This window comes from Hylobates moloch, unplaced genomic scaffold (assembly GCF_009828535.3).
Source record: "Hylobates moloch isolate HMO894 unplaced genomic scaffold, HMol_V3 SCAFFOLD_11, whole genome shotgun sequence".
NCBI classification, from domain to species: Eukaryota; Metazoa; Chordata; class Mammalia; order Primates; family Hylobatidae; genus Hylobates; species Hylobates moloch.
Genome location: NW_026652286.1, coordinates 49,388,777 through 49,408,789, shown reverse-complemented (window position 1 = coordinate 49,408,789; position 20,013 = coordinate 49,388,777). Strand labels below are relative to the sequence as shown.

The window sequence follows — 20,013 nt, the reverse complement described above, 5'->3', positions numbered from 1 at the left end:
GCCATCTTGGTTGTAGGAAAAGAGGGAAGGGAAGTTAACATTTTATGAACCTATAGTATGTATCAAATGACAAGCAAAATATTTTATTGATTTTTTAAAATTTAATTTTATTAACCCTGTGAAGAAAAGCATTATGATCCTAATTTTTGCAATTAAGATACCTGAGGCTCAGGGAGGCTAAATATCCTGCCCAAAATCACACAGCTAAAAAGTGACATGGCTGAGGTTAGAACACAGTTTTTGTTCCTGCAAGTAGAGGATACTGCCTCTAGCTGTCAAGTGGAAACTTCCATTCTACTTTCTTTAGCTGCCAGAAATGGGGGTATGTTAGGGTAGCTTATTTCTGTGTTTCAGTAAACTGCAGAAGAATTCATATTAGAAGGAAGAACTAGGTTGATCTGTGGGCTTGGAAGAATCATTTGACAAGGGCTTTAATTTATTCGCTGTATCTACTTACTTCCGATTTGGCGACATCTGCAAACTGGCATTGCTTTCTGGTTCTCTAGTTGTTCCTGATTAATTCCTATATGACTTTAAAAAAATTTTTCACTGTTTTAAAAATTGCCCTTTTCTGGATCCCTCATAAAATGACAAAGTAAGAAAAGCCACTTACCTAGTCATCTGTTTACTCCTGTATGTAGTCTTGTTCTCTAAACCAGAGTTTTTTTTTGTTTTGTTTTAACAATAACACTTAGAATTATGACTTAGAATTAAGACTTGGCCTGGGAGTTAGGACACTTGAGTTGAAGCTTCTGCTCAGCCAGTGACTTGTGTCTTAGGCAATTTTCTACTGTTCTCTAAACCTCATTTTTCTCATTTTTAAAATAGGGATGTTAATACTTGTCTCATTTGCAAATCAAGTGAGGTAATATATGTGAAAAGTACCAATTCCTAGTAATTGGGTATTAATGGAGAGCACATTGGACCGGGAGACTAAAAATGAAACTCCTAATCTTAGCTCTGACACCAATTTGCTGTGTGACCTTGGGGAAGTATCTTCTTCCCTTCTGTGGGCCTCAATTTCTCCATCTCTAAAATGCAAGTTGTAAAACCCAATGGAAAACCTCTATGTCATTGCACTTGAAATATTCTTTGTTGTAAACCTCTTCTCTACTTTATCTCTCTGGCTTTTACTTAAAGTAGAGATCAGTCCATATATCACCTTTCTGAAGCTTTTCCAGTCTTTTTTTGTGTGTGTGCCTCTTTCTGTACCCCTTTGGCATTTATCACAGCAATTATTATATTTTCATGGAACTTTATGCTTACTTATCTGTCTCCTCCATGAAATTGACCTTCTTGAGAGCAGGGACTGCCTTGACTGTGTCATATCTCTTCATTCCTAACACAACATATGGCTTGGTGCGTATTAAATGAGTAGATATTTACTGAATGGATTAAAAAATGAATGACTTTTAGGAGTTTAGAAATGGAATAGCTTACTATGAATCAAAGCAGTCAAGGTGATGAAACTTTTGGTTGAGACTTACGGGGTAAGCTGAGGGCCTGTTTAGCATGCTCTTTGGCTGTTGGAGGTAGTTCTTTAACCCTTGCCAACTACAGGGGTTGGGGAAATGTGGGACCTTTTTTGTATCTTGATTTGGGAAAAAATGATTCATGGTCTCTGTTTCTTTCAAAGGAAGCATAGTGAGTGTGGGCGATCCTAAGAAGAAATATACACGGTTTGAGAAGATTGGACAAGGGTTAGTAGGGGCATTTTCTTTCCCTGGAGAAATGACTTTAAAGTGTGTGTGCCAGCATATATGATTTTGCTTTTGTTTTGCCTCTCATAAACCTTGTTCTTCTTTCTCCACTTTACCCCTCACCCATCTGGAGTTGTTATGTTAGACTGACTTCAGATTTGGCAGAATTACGCTTAATGTGAGAGATATGCCATTAGCTGACCATGTTGCTAAAAATACCCCTGCAGTGACAGTGAGAGAACAATTTTTTTTCTTAGCACAAAACCAACTTCCCAAATTACAACTCTGCTTTTCCGGATGAACCCTGTTTGTCCTAGTGCTGAGATCCACCAGCACTAATATAAAATGGAAGACCCAAAACTATAAACCCTTCTACTACTGTGATAGGACCTGTTTTTCTAGGTAGACGCCAGAATTTATCCTTCTGGCATTCATCCTTCTCTGTATCTTGTATGCTGCCCTCAGTGTAATGAATTCAGCAAATCTTAACTGAGTTCCTATTGTGTGCAAGGCATTATGAATTCAGAGACAATCTCTGCTTTCAAGGACCTCAAGTCAACAGAAAAAGATAGGCAAACAATTGTATAGTCATATGTTGCCTAACAAAGGGGATATGTTCTGAGAAGTGCATCCTTAGGTAATTTTGTCACGTAAGCATCATAGAGTGAACACAAAACTGAATAGTATTAGCCTACTACACACCTAGGCTATATGGTATAGCCTCTTGCTCCTAGGCTACAAGCCTATACAGCATGTTACTGTACTGAATACTGTAGGCAGTTGTAACACAATGGTAGTTGTATATCTAAACATAGAAAAGGTACGGTAAAAATATAGCATAAAAGATTAAAAAAAAAAGGTATATTTGTGTAGGGCACTTACCATGGATGGAGCTTGTAGGACTGGAAGTTGCTCTGGGTGAGTCAGTGAGTGGTGAGTGAATGTGGAGGCCTAGGACATTACTGTGTACGCTACTGTAGACTTTATAAACCCTGTACATTTAGACTGTACATTACATTTATTAAAAAACAAAGTAATTGTGCTATGACATTACAACTGCCACAGTGTTACTGGGGTGATAGGAATTTTTCAGCTCCATCATAATCTTATGGGACCACCATCATATGCGGTCCATTGTTGACTGAAACATCGTTATGTAACACATGACTGTCCTGTGTTTTTAAAGTGTTCGGCTGTTATTTTGAGTGAAAGAAGCTAGATATGAAAAAGCAGATACTGTCTCATTTGATTTATATGAAATTCAAGAACAGGCAAAAGTAATATATGATAATAGAAGTCAGAATAGTGGTTATTTCTGGGAGGAGGATGTAGAGTGGGAATAGGCATGAAGGAATCTTCGGGGGTAATGACTGTAGTGTCTTTTGAAAGTGTTTGGGGGTGGAGCCAAGATGGCCGAATAAGAACAGCTCTGGTCTACAGCTCCCAGCCTGAGTGACACAGAAGACAGGTGATTTCTGCATTTCTGTTTGAGGTACCGATTTCATCTCACTAGGGAGTGCCAAACAGTGGGTGTAGGACAGTCGGTGAAGCGCACTGTGTGCGAGCCGAAGCAGGGCGAGGCATTGCCTCACTCGGGAAGCACAAGGGGTCAGGGAGTTCCCTTTCCTAGTCAAAGAAAGGGGTAACAGACGGCACCTGGAAAATCGGGTCAGTCCTACCCTAATACTGCGCTTTTCCAACGGGCCTGGAAAACGGCACACTAGGAGATTGTGTCCCGCACCTGGCTCAGAGGGTCCTGTGCCCATGGAGTCTCGCTGATTGCTAGCACAGCAGTCTGAGATCAAGCTGCAAGGTGGCAGCGAGGCTGGGGGAGGGGTGCCCGCCATTGCCCAGGCTTGCTTAGGTAAACAAAGCAGCCAGGAAGCTCGAACTGGGTGGAGCCCACCACAGCTCAAGGAGGCCTGCCTGCCTCTGTAGGCTCTACCTCTGGGGGCAGGACACAGACAAACAAAAATTCAGCAGGAACCTCTGCAGACATAAATGTCCCTGTCTCACTGACAGCTTTGAAGAGAGTAGTGGTTCTCCCAGCACGCAGCTGGAGATCTGAGAACGGACAGACTGCCTCCTAAAGTGGGTCCCTCACCCCTGAGCAGCCTAACTGGGAGGCACCCCCCAGTAGGGACAGACTGACACCTCACTCGGCCGGGTACTCCTCTGAGACAAAACTTCCAGAGGAACTATCAGACAGCTGAATTTGTGGTCTCATGAAAATCTGCTGTTCTGCAGCCACCGCTGCTGACACCCAGCCAAACAGGGTCTGGAGTGGACCTCTAGTAAACTCCAACAGACATGCAGCTGAGGGTCCTGTCTGGTAGAAGGAAAACTAACAAACAGAAAGGACATCCACACCAAAAACCCATCTGTACATCACTATCATCAAAAGACCAAAAGTAGATAAAACCACAAAGATGGGGAAAAAACAGAGCAGAAAAACTGGAAACTCTAAAAAGCAGAGCACCTCTCCTCCTCCAAAGGAATGCAGTTCCTCACCAGCAACGGAACAAAGCTGGATGGAGGATGACTTTGACGAGTTGAGAGAAGAAGGCTTCAGACGATCAAACTACTCTGAGCTACGGGAGGAAACTCAAAACAATAGCAAAGAAGTTAAAAACTTTGAAAAAAAATTAGAAGAATGGATAACTAGAATAACCAATAGAGAGAAGGGCTTAAAGGAGCTGATGGAGCTGAAAGCCAAGTATCGAGAACTACGCGAAGATTGCAGAAGCCTCGGTAGCAGATGCGATCAACTGGAAGAAAGGGTATCGCTGATGGAAGATGAAATGAATGAAATGAAGCGAGAAGGGAAGTTTAGAGAAAAAAGAATAAAAAGAAATGAACAAAGCCTCCAAGAAATTTGGGACTATGTGAAAAGACCAAACCTACGTCTGATTGGTGTACCTGAAAATGACGGGGAGAATGGGACCAAGTTGGAAAACACTCTGCAAGATATTACCCAGGAGAACTTCCCCAATCTAGCAAGGCAGGCCAACATTCAGATTCAGGAAATACAGAGAACACCACAAAGATACTCCTCGAGAAGAGCAACGCCAAGACACATAATTGTCAGATTCACCAAAATTGAAATGAAGGAAAAAACGTTAAGGGTGGCCAGAGAGAAAGGTCGGGTTACCCACAAAGGGAAGCCCATCAGACTAACAGCTGACCTCTCGGCAGAAACTCTACAAGCCAGAAGAGAGTGGGGGCTGATATTCAACATTCTTAAAGAAGAGAATTTTCAACCCAGAATTTCATATCCAGCCAAACTAAGCTTCATAAGTGAAGGAGAAATAAAATATTTTACAGACAAGGAAACGCTGAGTGATTTTGTCACCACCAGGCCTGCCCTAAAAGAGCTCCTGAAGGAAGTACTAAACATGGAAAGGAACAACCGGTACCAGCCCCTGCAAAAACATGCCAAATTGTAAAGACCATTGAGGCTAGGAAGAAACTGCATCACTAACGAGCAAAATAACCAACTAACATCATAATGACAGGATCAGATTCACACATAGCAATATTAACTTTAAATGTAAATAGGCTAAATGCTCCAATTAAAAGACACAGACTGGCAAACTGGATAAGGAGTCAGGACCCATCAGTGTACTGTATTCAGGAAACCCATCTCACGTGCAGAGACACACATAGACTCAAAATAAAGGGATGGAGGAAGATCTATCAAGCAAATGGAAAACAAAAAAAGGCAGGGGTTGCAATCCTAGTCTCTGATAAAATAGACTTTAAACCAACAAAGATCAAAAGAGACAAAGAAGGCCATTACATAATGGTAAAGGGATCAATTCAACAAGAAGAGCTGACTATCCTAAATATATATGCACCCAACACAGGAGCACCCAGATTCATAAAGCAAGTCCTGAGTGACCTACAAAGGGACTTAAACTCCCACACAATAATAATGGGAGATTTTAACACCCCACTGTCAACATTAGACAGATCAACGAGACAGAAAGTTAACAAGGATATCCAGGAATTGAACTCAGCTCTGCACAAAGTGGACCTAATAGACATCTACAGAACTCTTCACCCTAAATCAACAGAATATACATTTTTTTCAGCACCACACCACACCTATTCCAAAATTGACCACATAGTTGGAAGTAAAGCTCTCCTTAGCAAATGTAAAAGAACAGAAATTATAACAAACTGTCTCTCAGACCACAGTGCAATCAAACTAGAACTCAGGATTAAGAAACTCACTCAAAACTGCTCAACTACATGGAAACTGAACAACCTGCTCCTGAATGACTGTTGGGTACATAATGAAATGAAGGCAGAAATAAAGATATTCTTTGAAACCAACAAGAACAAAGACACAACATACCAGAATCTCTGGGACACATTCAAAGCAGTGTGTAGAGGGAAATTTATAGCACTAAATGCCCACAAGAGAAAGCAGGAAAGATCCAAAATTGACACCCTAACATCACAATGAAAAGAACTAGAAAAGCAAGAGCAAACACATTCAAAAGCTAGCAGAAGGCTAGAAATAACTAAAATCAGAGCAGAACTGAAGGAAATAGAGACACAAAAAACCCTTCAAAAAATTAATGAATCCAGGAGCTGGTTTTTTGAAAAGATCAACGAAATTGATAGACCACTAGCAAGACTAATAAAGAAGAAAAGAGAGAAGAATCAAATAGATGCAATAAAAAATGAAAAAGGGGATATCACCACTGATCCCACAGAAATACAATCTACCATCAGAGAATACTACAAACACCTCTATGCAAATAAACTAGAAAATCTAGAAGAAATGGATAAATTCCTTGACAAATACACGCTCCCAAGACTAAACCAGGAAGAAGTTGAGTCTCTGAATAGACCAATAGCAGGTTCTGAAATTGTGGCAATAATAATAGCTTACCAACCAAAAAGAGTCCAGGACCTGATGGATTCACAGCCGAATTCTACCAGAGATACAAGGAGGAACTGGTACCATTCCTTCTGAAACTATTCCAATCGATAGAAAAAGAGGGAATCCTCCCTAACACATTTTATGAAGCCAGCATCGTCCTGATACCAAAACCTGGCAGAGACATAACCAAAAAAGAGAATTTCAGACCAATATCCTTGATGAACATTGATGCAAAAATCCTCAATAAAATACTGGCAAACCGAATCCAGCAGCACATCAGAAAGCTTATACTCCATGATCAAGTGGGCTTCATCCCTGGGATGCAAGGCTGGTTCAACATACGGAAATCAGTAAATGTAATCCAGCATATAAACAGAACCAAAGGCAAAAACCACATGATTATCTCAATAGATGCAGAAAAGGCCTTTGACAGAATTCAACAACCCTTCATGCTAAAAACTCTCAATAAATTAGATATTGATGGGACGTATCTCAAAATAATAAGAGCTATCTATGACAAACCCACAGCCAATATCATACTGAATGGGCAAAAACTGGAAGCATTCCCTTTGAAAACTGGCACCAGACAGGGATGCCCTCTCTCACCACTCCTATCCAACATAGTGCTGGAAGTTCTGGCCAGAGCAATCAGGCAGGAGAAGGAAATAAAGGGTATTCAATTAGGAAAAGAGGAAGTCAAATTGTCCCTGTTTGCAGATGACATGATTATATGTCTAGAAAACCCCATTGTCTCAGCCCAAAATCTCCTTAGGCTGATTAGCAACTTCAGCAAAGTCTCAGGATACAAAATCAATGTACAAAAATCACAAGCATTCTTGTACACCAATCACAGACAAACAGAGAGCCAAATCCTGAGTGAACTCCCATTCACAATTGCTTCAAAGAGAATAAAATACCTAGGAATCCAACTTACAAGGGATGTGAAGGACCTCTTCAAGGAGAACTACAAACCACTGCTCAATGAAATAAAAGAGGATACAAACAAATGGAAGAACATTCCATGCTCATGGGTTGGAAGAATCAATATCGTGAAAATGGCCATACTGCCCAAGGTAATTTATAGATTCAATGCCATCCCCATCAAGCTACCAATGACTTTCTTCACAGAATTGGAAAAAACTACTTTAAAGTTCATATGGAACCAAAAAAGTGCCTGCATTGCCAAGTCAATCCTAAGCCAAAAGAACAAAGCTGGAGGCATCACGCTACCTGACTTCAAACTATACTACAAGGCTACAGTAACCAAAACAGCATGGTACTGGTACCACAACAGAGACATAGATCAATGGAACAGAACAGAGCCCTCAGAAATGATGCCGCATATCTACAACTATCTGATCTTTGACAAACCTGATAAAAACAAGAAATGGGGAAAGGATTCCCTATTTAATAAATGGTGCTGGGAAAACTGGCTAGCCATATGTAGAAAGCTGAAACTGGATCCCTTCCTTATGCCTTATACAAAAATTAATTCAAGATGGATTAAAGACTTACATGTTAGACCTAAAATCATTAAAATCCTACAAGAAAACCTAGGCAATACCATTCAGGACATAGGCATGGGCAAGGACTTCATGTCTAAAACACCAAAAGCAATGGCAACAAAAGCCAAAATTGACAAATGGGATCTAATTAAACTAAAGAGCTTCTGCACAGCAAAAGAAACTACCATCAGAGTGAACAGGCAACCTACAGAATGGGAGAAAATTTTTGCAACCTACTCATCTGACAAAGGGCTAATATCCAGAATCTACAATGAACTCAAACACATTTACAAGAAAAAAACAAACAACCCCATCAAAAAGTGGGCGAAGGACATGAACAGACACTTGTCAAAAGAAGACATTTATGCAGCCAGAAAACACATGAAGAAATGCTCATCATCACTGGCCATCAGAGAAATGCAAATCAAAACCACAGTGAGATACCATCTCACACCAGTTAGAATGGCCATCATTCAAAAATCAGGAAACAACAGGTGCTGGAGAGGATGTGGAGAAATAGGAACACTTTTACACTGTTGATGGGACTGTAAACTAATTCAACCATTGTGAAAGTCAGTGTGGCGATTCCTCAGGGATCTCGAACTAGAAATACCATTTGACCCAGCCATCCCATTACTGGGTATATACCCAAAGGACTATAAATCATGCTGCTATAAAGACACGTGCACACGTATGTTTATTGCGCACTATTCACAATAGCAAAGACTTGGAACCAACCCAAATGTCCAACAACGATAGACTGGATTAAGAAAATGTGGCACATATACACCATGGAATACTATGCAGCCATAAAAAATGATGAGTTCGTGTCCTTTGTAGGGACATGGATGAAACTGGAAAACATCATTCTCAGTAAACTATCGCAAGGACAAAAAACCAAACACCGCATGTTCTCACTCCTAGGTGGGAATTGAACAATGAGAACTCCTGGACACAGGAAGGGGAACATCACACTCCAGGGACTGTTGTGGGGTGGGGGGAGGGGGGAGGGAGAGCATTAGGAGATATACCTAATGCTAAATGACGAGTTAATGGGTGCAGCAAATCAACATGGCACATGGATACATATGTAACAAACCTGCACACGGTGCACATGTACCCTAAAACCTAAAGTATAATAATAAAAAATAAATAATAAATAATAAAATACAACTTGAAAAAAAAAAAAAAGAAAGTGTTTGGCCATTATTTTGAGTGAAAGAAGCCAGATATAAAAGAGCAGATACTATGTCATTCTATTTATATGAAATTCAAGAGCAAGCAAAACTAATGTATGATAATAGAAGTCAGAACAGTGTAGTTATTTCTGGGAGGAGGATGTTGAGTAGGAATAGTCATGAGGGAATCTTTGGGGGTGATTTTGGTAGTGAACACATGGGTGTGTACATACATAAAAATCCAGTTGTACACTTAAGATTTGTGCAAATTAAGTTATACCTCTCTATAAAAAATAAAAATAATGAGATTTCTAAAGACCCATCAAAAGAGATAAAATTAAAAAGAAACTGAAAAAGAAAAATGTCTGGCTCTCAGTGTTAGTGGAATGAAAGCATTATTGCTAATGATGTCATTGAAATTTTCTTTTTTTAAAAAATTATACACCCAAGAATTTCTGAAAATAAAAGATTGCATAATATAGGGAGGTTCTGTTTATATAGCATTCTACAGTTCACATCTGTTATTTGCATTTATTGTTTAATCCTCAAAACAACTCTGGGCTTGAGTGGATCTTATTTTTTTCTAGTTCCAGTGTTTTTCAAACTAGACATGTTTTTGTGAGTCTGAACTGGTGTAAGGTATTTAACACCTTGAGAAAAAAATTATTTTGCTTACCTCAGAGTAATGTGGGATGGTATTTCCTTTAGGTAGTGAAATTGAGATATTAAGAATGTAGCAGAAATGTACATGGACAAGCATAGGCAAGTCAGGTTTCTTCTCTGGACTGGAGTTTCTTCCTGTAAATTTAAGGAAGACAGATTGTGAATTGAGGACCTTTTACCTCCAGAACTTTTGTGACTTTTTTTTTTTTTAGTTACTGATATATGAGACCTATAAATAGGCAACATCTGCATAATGTTCTTTCCTTGCTTACTTGACAGGTCTGTTAGTGCTAAGGGAAGAATGAAGTATTTATTAAGCACCTATGCTGATGTTTCCACATTTCAGAATTTTTAAAATATAACTGCCACACCAATATGATGAATTGGTAATATTGTAATTTTTGCTTGCTTTTATTTCTCCTTTAAGACCTGAAGATTATTATTCTTTTGGACTTGGAATTCATATGTCTAATTATATGTCTATTCAAGTTAGAAATAGGTATTAACCAGTGGGCCTGAGTAGCTTTCTAGAACTTTGTAATCATGAAGACAGTCCCCTGAGGCTTGTGTATGTTTGTCCTTTAAGAATAGTACATCTAGTAGGATCAGGAAGGGATGGGGATAGGAAGACAGATACCAGCTTTATAACAGAAGATAGCTAGGGGCAGGATAATCAGGCAGCGAAGAAATAACTGCCTGTACAAGTCGTCCAATCCTTGTTTGATAGCCAGTATGTTATAGTCACAGTTTCCAGGCATGTAGCTAGGGTCCCAACTAAAGACTGATGGTTAGGGAGCTGGTGACCATAGTTCTAGCTGCAAGGCATGCTTACACATGACTTTTCCCCCTGGATTGACCTGACTTCTCCAGGAATTATAATCTCAGGGCTTGCCTAGGAAGCAGTCTTGTAATAGAGCAGAATTTTAATTTTCTTCAAATTGCATCATATGTACCTAACATATGGCATGTACAGGTACAAATATGTGTTACAAATTACTTACCTACAAATACACAGGGTTTATGGTCTTAAGCATAAAATGAGGGTTTTAGTTATTTTGAATGGATTTAGTTATTTTGAATGAATTATTACTTTCCTAGCATTATTTCTGCATTTCTTTCCCCCTTCTGTCTGTATATATGAATGTGTATATACTTACATACATACGTGTACACACATGTGTCTAGTGGGGTCATTCTTACCTTGGGGGTGGGGCAGAGGTACCTCAGATCTTCTGGGAGCATATATATTTGAAAGAGTATATTTAATATCATTTTATGTTTGAAAAATGAAAACTAAAAACCACTTTTATAATACGAACTACAGAAAACAAAATTCACATATCCTATTGATGGAATAAATGATTGAAAACCATTATTTTATTTTAAAGGATCCAAGTGTATCCTATAATATCAGTGGGAAGGGTACTTTGAGATTAGATTATTCAGTGTGGTTCTTCAAGTTTTTATAGTTTTTTACTATTTATAGTTTTTTAATGTAAATTTTCACTAAAGATAGCATACATAAGTGTACAACTCAATGAATTTTCAAAAAGTGAACATGCCTATGTAACCAGTACCCAGATTAAGAAAAAGAACACTGACACCCCAGAAGTCCATATTCCTTTTTGATAAATAAATAAGGTATGCCGGCTCACCCCCAAACACATTCTGATATTCTCCCCAGGGCCCCTTTCTCCCCACCTGTCACCCCCCAGTTGAAAATCATAGATCTAATCTTATCCCTTTTATAGATGAAGAGTTTGAAGCCACAAGAAATTAGAGCCACTTGCCGAGGGTGATGGAGGAGAGGAGAGAAGCAAGCAGGAACAGGAAATTAATATATATTGAGCATCCGTTATATGTTATGCAATTGGCTAAGTACTTTACATGAACTAATCAATTTAAATTTTTATATTCTCTTATGTCCACTTTACAAATGAGGAAAGTGAAGCTCAGAGAAGTTAAATAACTTTCTTAAGATCCTACCTAGTAGGTACTAGGTAGAAATACCAGGTTGGAATTCAGGTCTCCTGGCCACTAGAGCCTGCATTCTCTGTACTACCTCTTATGGCTTCTTAAATGTGAGAATGGATGCTGCAGGGAGAGGATTATTTTTACTGCTGTTGTTTTTGACACTCACAGATTGTGTGTAGAACTGCATTTGACAAATATCACTTCATTGAACACTGTGTTTTTTTCCCTCTTTCTCCGCCACCTTACTGTTCAGTGCTTCAGGCACCGTGTACACTGCAATGGATGTGGCCACAGGACAGGAGGTGAGTATCCACCACCCACTGTTGCTCCTTTAGTTCTGTTTCTTTTTTGGGGGGATTAATTTTTAGCCCTTGTTAGGTCAATAGGAACATTTCTAGTTTTTTTGTTGGTTTGTTTGTTTGTTTTAAGATGGGGTCTCACTCTGTCATCCAGGCTGGAGTGCAGTGGCATGATCTCTGCTCACTGCAGCCTCCTCCTCCTGGCTTCAAGCAGTTCTCCAGCCTCAGCCTCCTGAGTAGCTGGGATTATAGGCCCCTGCCACCATGCCTGGCTAATTTTTGTATTTTTTAGTAGAGATGAGGTTTCACCATGTTGGCCAGGCTGCTCTCGAACTCCTGACCTCGGGTGATCTTCCTGCCTCAGCCTCCCAAAGTGGTAGGATTACAGGCGTGAGCCACTGTGCCCAGCTGGAACATTTCTAGTTTCTTACTGTAGCATACAAGAGCCAAATAGCAGGATAACTTGATGAAACTTAAGGTTTGGACTAAGGTGAAATAGTTAGATGGAGGGAAGTGGATGGATTTGAGAGATAACTTAGCAGGTAGGTTCGATAGGATTAGATGATTGAATGTGAACATTACTTACAAGTGTGTGATACTATTCACGGAGAAAGGAAAAAGAAATTGGATACTGCCTGATTGCCAAGTGGATAGTTGCTTACACAAGTTTGGGGCTTGGGGGAGAAATCTGATCTACAGGAGATTTAAACCATGTCTCTTGACTCCTAATTTACTGGTGCTACCTTTACTTTCCACTGAACAGTGAAATCCTCATTTATTTGGAGGCAGCTTTTTGTCCCTCTCATTTCATTAAGCCATGAGAACTATAGCTAAAGCCTGCTGACCCAAGGTCTTATATTCAGTAGAAGGAAGATATGAAGGGAATATAGAGTACTTGAGGTTTCCTTGCATTTTAATATTTGGTTGCAGAGTAGGAGTGTCAGCCAGTGAACTGTGGATGGCAGCTGCCCCAGAGAAGTTCTTACTTCAAAGAGTACCAGGACACAGTAATTGAGAGAGGCACCTCCTCTTCCAATGAAAATAGAGTTGGGCTCCTGTGAGGGAGGCTGCTAGAAACATGCTTCTATATTTTTGGTAGTTGAAACCACGTGGCACCCTGGAGAAGTCATGGTTAATAGGGGTAGCACATATCTCACTAGGCTCTCGTGAGTTTTTACAAGTGTTAAAGCCAAATATTAAAGCTCCACCTAGGGTAAACCAAGTTTTAAAAATCTTTATTATGGTTAAGGATTTATTCATTGTTCTTTGATGTGAGAATCCAAAGACCTAGATGCTTATAAGCCTTTAGCTACTCATATAACCTTGGGCAAGTCATTTGACCTCTCTGAGCCTGAATTTTATATATTTATAAAATGTGCATAATAAAATGTCCACAAAAGTGTTGAAAGAATTCAGTAAAGCAGTACATGTGAAAATGCATTATAAACTTGATGAACTACGTATTCATATTTATTCATTTTTACTCATATACATATGTACGTATTCCACAAAGCATTTGCTTTATGCCACACCTTATGCTAAGAATTCTGTGAAAGTTCACAGACATTAAAATCATATGTAAATGTAAGAGACCATAATTTCCTTTGTGTACATATAAAAGCCTTGCAATATTGGCACGAGTCTACCTTAAAGTAAAAATAATGATGAGGAAGGAAGGATAGTATTATCATGGCATTTTAATGATGGTGAATATGATGCAGAGATTAAAATAAAGAAGGCTATACCAATCCTGAAAAGAACTCTATGAGGTAGGTAATATTATTTCTTCTTTACTGCTGAGGAATTTGAGGCTCAGGATGTATAAATAACTTTTTTTGCAAAGTTGTACTGTCAGCGATTACCAGGGACTGGATTAGAATCTTTGACTCCTAATCCTGTGTGTTTTGGGCCGCAAGAGCACAACAGAGCTGAGGTTAGATACTAGAGTCCCTTGTCATGGTTCTGGCCTCAGGCCTCACAGTCCTTGATGGGAGGCAGGTAGGTGATGATGGTGGTTCCTGGAAGACCTAGAGGCTGGCTATGTGAGAAGCTGGCCAGAGGAAAAAGAAATTTAAATTCATTGTATGCCTGTCTTGTGGTTACAAAACTATGAATGGAAGGGAGTCCATCAGGGTGGCTAATGCAGTGTGGTCAGGAAGGCTTCATTTCCTGCCCCAGGGAGAATGAATCTTTGTTGGAGTCCACGGGATGCTCTCAGTCTTTATGAGTGAGTGCTTATTGGGGGTTATCCAGCTGAGAAGGGCAGACCTATTGTCTCACATACAGGAAGAATGTTAGTGCTGGGAAGTCTTCCAGTTACAGATCCAACAATTATTTTTCAAGTGTGTTTTTAGAGAGAATGTGTATAATAGAAAGAACAGACTGGAAGAGCCTTTGGAGTCACATGGACCTGTGGGCATTGATTATGACCTTAGAATTTTCTTATGAGTCTTAGCCTCAATTTTCTTACCTGAAAATGCAGATCATGATTCTTACTTTGCAGGGTTGTGTTAGGTTTTACTGTGATAATATAAGTAGGGCATCTAGCACAGAGCCTGGCACACAGTTGGTATTTGATAAACAGTGGTGGGAGAGTGGTTGCTGTGCCAAGTACTTATTAAATGCTGTTATTACTATGATTACCATTTTTGTTATTGTCTAACTTTATTGCTTAAATTATTTACTTATATGTGAGTAATGCATTGGCCATTGTCTCACTTGGTATTCAAAACAATCCTGAAAAGAGGGGAATCAAGGTTGAGATTATCTTCAATGTACTGATGAAGAGACTGAGGCTCAGAGAGCTTGCGATTGGTCAAGGTCAGTAAGTGACAGGCCCTGAGCTTAAGTCCTCAGAGTTCCAGTCCAGTTCTTTTTCTGTTACAGGAATGCTATCTCCTAGCCTATATAGGTGGGGTCTGATTAGGTAAAGGACACTTAGCCTAGCCCATAGTTAGTAGCTATTGAAAAGGACTCCCGGCCAGGCGCGGTGGCTCATGCCTGTAATCCCAGCACTTTGGGAGGCTGAGGCAGGCAGATTATGAGGTCAGGAGTTCGAGACCAGCCTGGCCAACGTGGTAAAACCCTGTTTCTACTAAAAATACGAAAATTAGCTGGGCGTGATGGCAGATGCCTGTAATCCCAGCTACACGGGAGGCTGAGGCAGGAGAATCGCTTGAACCCTGGAGGCAGAGGTAGCAGTGAGCAGAGATTGCCATTGCACTCCAGCCTAGGCAACAGAGCAAGACTCTGTATTAAAAGAAAAAGTAAAAAGAAAAGGACTCCCATGTCCTGCCCTAGCCTCCATGTTTGCCTCTTTCTGCCTCTCCTCCCCTGCTGCTGCCAGCAGTGACCACTGTGAGGTTCGTAAGCAGTGTCCCATCCTCCAATGAGGCATGAGTAACTCAAAAGACATTCTTCTGGCTCCAGTCCTTAATGTGCGTTATAAGGGTTAACTATACTTAATATCTTTAGATCAACATGTTGCTTTTCAAACGTTAGGAAAAACTAATGCTCAGCTGTTATAGACAGCTACAGCCCGACCAGAAGCCTGACTTAACAGGAAACCCCACTCCAAGCAATTTTTCCTTACTTGAGGTAGGGAATGGAGTGTTCAGATTTTTTTACAGAATTACTTCTATTCTTAATGATTAACTTGGTCTCTGCAAAAGACTGTCCATTCTTGACTTGAAGAAATAATAGAGTCAGGGATTTGTCACATAAAAGTTTGAATCATTCCTTCTTTATACTTCTTGCTGCTTCTAGAAAGACAACTTAGTTCTGTTAGATGTTCGTGTTCTTGTCCACTAAGCAGGAAAAAGGAAAAATATCTCTAGAGAATGAACACTTAGAAAATAATTTAAAGTATACTCCTATGGGATAGAGGAGCCCATTGCCATTTTTTTTGTTTTTATTTAAAAACAAAGTACTTTCCAACCTACTGACTTCTCTCTTGCCCTCTTCCTTTCTACAGACATTTGTTGAGCACCAACTCTATGTGTATAAAGGCCTGTGTTTGGCATTGGGGGTTCTGGGCTTTCAATCAAGCCCTCAAACCTCTTGATACACACAAACATACACACTAATCATTATACATGATAGCAAGTTGTAAGTTCCATAAGAGAGGAATAAATATGATCTTACAGGGCTTTAAAGAAGGGAAAAGGCATATTGGGTTTGGAGAATGAAGTTTCCTTTGGCCTGATACAAAGAGTAAGTAGCTTTTGAATGTGTGGAAATGATACAGGCTGTTCCAGGTGAAGAGAAGATTCTGAACAAAGGAAGGGGGACTAGATACCAGGGAGAACAGGGAGTGTTCTCCATGAACACTGTCCTCTGTGAAGGAATAGAGTTGGAAGTAAAGTAGGGGCCAGATCATGAGAACTTTGAATGTTGTACTGAGAAACATTTCTAGGCAACCAGGAGCCATGTAAGTTTTTGAACAAGGTTATCAAATGTGTACTGTGGGGGAAAATTAATCAGGCTACATGTACAGGGTAACTTGGCATCCCTTTTGAGGGTTCTTATCCTGATTTTGCTATTGAATAGCTATGTATGCAAGTCACATCCTCTCTGAAACAGTTTCCCCGTCTGTTGAATCATTAGTAATATTTAGCACACAAGATGTCTTTGAAGATTAAATGAAATAATAAATTTGAGAACACCTTATAATAGTACCTTACACATAGAAGGAATTGATACCAAGTACCTTAGAAACTAAAGTATACCTTATATTCATGTTGTCTGGAAATTTGTTTTTATTTCTGTAGATAGAGCTCTCATCCTCCTTTTCTCTTCTTTCTTAACCTGGTCAACTCTGATTTATCTTTCTACACCAGGTTCAGAAAGTCACCTCCCACTTTATGAAGCCTCTATACATGGCCAGATTGAAAGAGTTCTTGGCTTTTGCCATATTTTGTGTTTCGCTAGCATTTTATATGAACCTCTGTTATAGCATCTCTTTTCTGTTGTGACTTTTTAAAAGTATTTTTCTACACCAAAGTTTGATTCTGAAACTTTGATGTATATCACAGTGACCTGGAGGACTTTTTACATCACAGAGCTTCTGATTTAGTAGATTTGGGGTGGGACTCGAGGTTTTTATTTCCAACAAGCTCCCAGATGATGATGATGCTGGCTTGAGACCTTACTTTGAAGACCACTGGTCTACATAGACAAATTGTGAATTACTCGAGGGCTAAGCCTGTATCTTACTCATCTTTGTTTCCTGAGTACTTAAGGTCTGGTACTTAGCAGGTGCTTAGTAAATGGGAATGATCATGGTTGCACATTGAATATACGCTTGATTTCAGGTGGCCATTAAGCAGATGAATCTTCAGCAGCAGCCCAAGAAAGAGCTGATTATTAATGAGATCCTGGTCATGAGGGAAAACAAGAACCCAAACATTGTGAATTACTTGGACAGGTATGGAGTGGTGGGTCCCATCAGAGGGAAAGGGCCTTTGGGACTGATTGGTGGTGAAGCTGTTAGAGAAGAGGGCAGTGCCAGCACTCAGAACTGCCTGCATTTAAGAGTCTTCTGTGATGCTGAGCTCTCTGTATGTGACCCTGTGTAATGCTGGACACCTTTATTGCTGGGAAATCCTTCTATGTTAGGCTGAACTCTACCACCTTGTAGCTTCTAACAGTTGATCCTAGTACTGTTTGTTTTGCCTAAGGGAAACCTACCAGCCCATCTGCCTGAGTCAAACATCTAGGTCCTTAACTCATTTTACATCCCAAATCTTTGCTTATTCTGCTCACCCTCCTGAATAACTTCTTGTTTGTTTATGTTCTCTTAAAATGCAATGTGCAGAACTAGATGTTTCATTTGAGATCTGACCACTATGGAGAGAGTGGGACTCTTTCTAAACTCAACACAGCTTAATGATTTCATTCTCGTTTTATCTTTTAGGTTGTCTGCTTTGACTCCTAGTAAGTTTGCAGTCAACTAAAATTTCTGATTTTTTTTTTACATAAGCTTGCATTAAACTGGAAATGTAGAACTTTTTCACTATCTTCATTAAGTCCCATTTTTATTATTTTAGCCCATCATTCCAGCTCATCAAAAATTTTTTGCAAAATAGTAATAGTGGTTGTATATAATATTTGTATTGTGCTTTACTTTGTACCAAGCACTTTCATGAACAGTAGTATCTCATTGCGAGGTAGGGTTTTTTATCCATATTTTACAGACGAGGAAACTGAGGTTTATAGACGTTAATAACTTGTCCAAGAGTAGTAAGCCATAAAACAGCAAGGCAGTGTTTTGAATTTGAATATTCCTAGCACCAACATCTAGCACCTTTCTATTATATCATGTTCTTTTCTCCGATACCTGAAAAAAAAAAAAAAGTTAAGCTTCTTGCCCAGGGTTCAGAGACATCACAGGGGGAGGTGAAATTGGACTAAATCTTGGACTCTAATTTCTTTACCTCTTATATTGCATGACCAGCTACCTCTTCCTGTTACTGGTAGATTTCATAAGGGTGCCTTCTTGTTCTGCATCTAAAACACTAGTAAGCTTCAATTTCCTTAAAGAAGAAAAGAGTTGAACTTTGACATTCCCAACACTGTAAAGAATAAAGCCTTCTTCTCTGAGATGGCTGTGTCTCCTTAATGTGGGTCCTGACTGGCTCTGAAGACTCCTCTGAAAGTTAGTACCTTATCATCTCTTTCAGAACTTATTATACAGAGAATATAGCTCATGCAAACTACTGAAGGTGACAGGGGTATTAGATTTTGGCTCAGGATATGGAAAAATGAAAGCCGTCAATAAGGGTATGGCCTGTCTCACAAAATGGTGAGTTCCTCCAGTGGATGCATCTACATGATAAGATGATGTTATTGAAGGACTTTGTGTTCTGGGAGTAGGATTAAGAGACTTACAGATTTGTTTATTAATCATACCTTTACTGGTATTCCTAGAGACTTTTACTCTGGAAATTAGAAGTAAATAATGCTATCTTTGCCCTCAAATAGTTCCTGGTCTGGTATAGAAAAAAAAAAATACCTCTGTAAGATCATAGAAGAGGATCTTAACCTGAGCATTCAGTGAAGGTGTTGCAAATGAGGGTCTGTGGTTTTTGTGAGATGTCCCAGAGGGGAACTCCATCACATATGGAAGAACTCATGGGCAGAACCCTCATGATATAATCACCTTCCAAAGGCCCCACCTCCTAATAACATTAGTGGTTAGATTTTCAACATACAAATTTTGAGAGACACAAACATTCAGACCACAGCAGTTCAAATCCCCGTAGTCTTCTCTCTCAAAAGAGATTGTTGAAGAAACACTTAGTCTGTCATGTTTATTTGTCATGGACATTAAAAAATCATAAATCAGAACACAGAGTTTTATGGAAAGAGCTGTCGATTAGTAGTCAAAAAAATAGGATTCAAATCTTACCCTTTGCTTGAGTGCATTTGTTAAAATCTTCCAACAGTCTCCACATCTGTCCAGCAGTATTCCCAATATCAGAATGAAGATAAGATGATACCACACAGTTCAAGCCAATGCAAAAAATGTTTTTTTCCAATCTAGCTTCTTTGTCCAAGACTGGCAGAAGACTTTAGGGCTCTAGGCTCGCCTTGTTTTTATTTGCCCGATTCTATAGTAAGGAAACATTGACCAGATAGGCTAAGTGACCTTTTTATTTATCGTATAATAGGGTTGAGTGATCCAACTCCTGAGTGAAACTATTCACTTCTAATTCATGTCAGCCCATAATCTCTCCGGGGATATCTTACTAAATGGTAGCCTTGGCTTATCAGAAGGCTTTGGCTCCGTAAGCCCTTGCT

At 39.5% G+C, this 20,013-nt stretch overlaps 1 protein-coding gene across 8 annotated transcripts in view; it reads left to right on the top strand.

Moving 5' to 3' along the window:
• PAK1 (p21 (RAC1) activated kinase 1) overlaps positions 1-20,013 on the top strand; it is a 158,345-nt gene that overhangs the window by 123,741 nt on the left and 14,591 nt on the right. For all 8 annotated transcript variants that reach the window (XM_032166993.2, XM_032166994.2, XM_058424475.1 and 5 more), the window contains exons 8-10: positions 1,637-1,700; positions 12,168-12,216; positions 17,526-17,638. In XM_032166993.2, the coding sequence (XP_032022884.1) occupies positions 1,637-1,700; positions 12,168-12,216; positions 17,526-17,638 (226 nt within the window). The remainder of the gene's footprint in view (positions 1-1,636; positions 1,701-12,167; positions 12,217-17,525; positions 17,639-20,013) is intronic.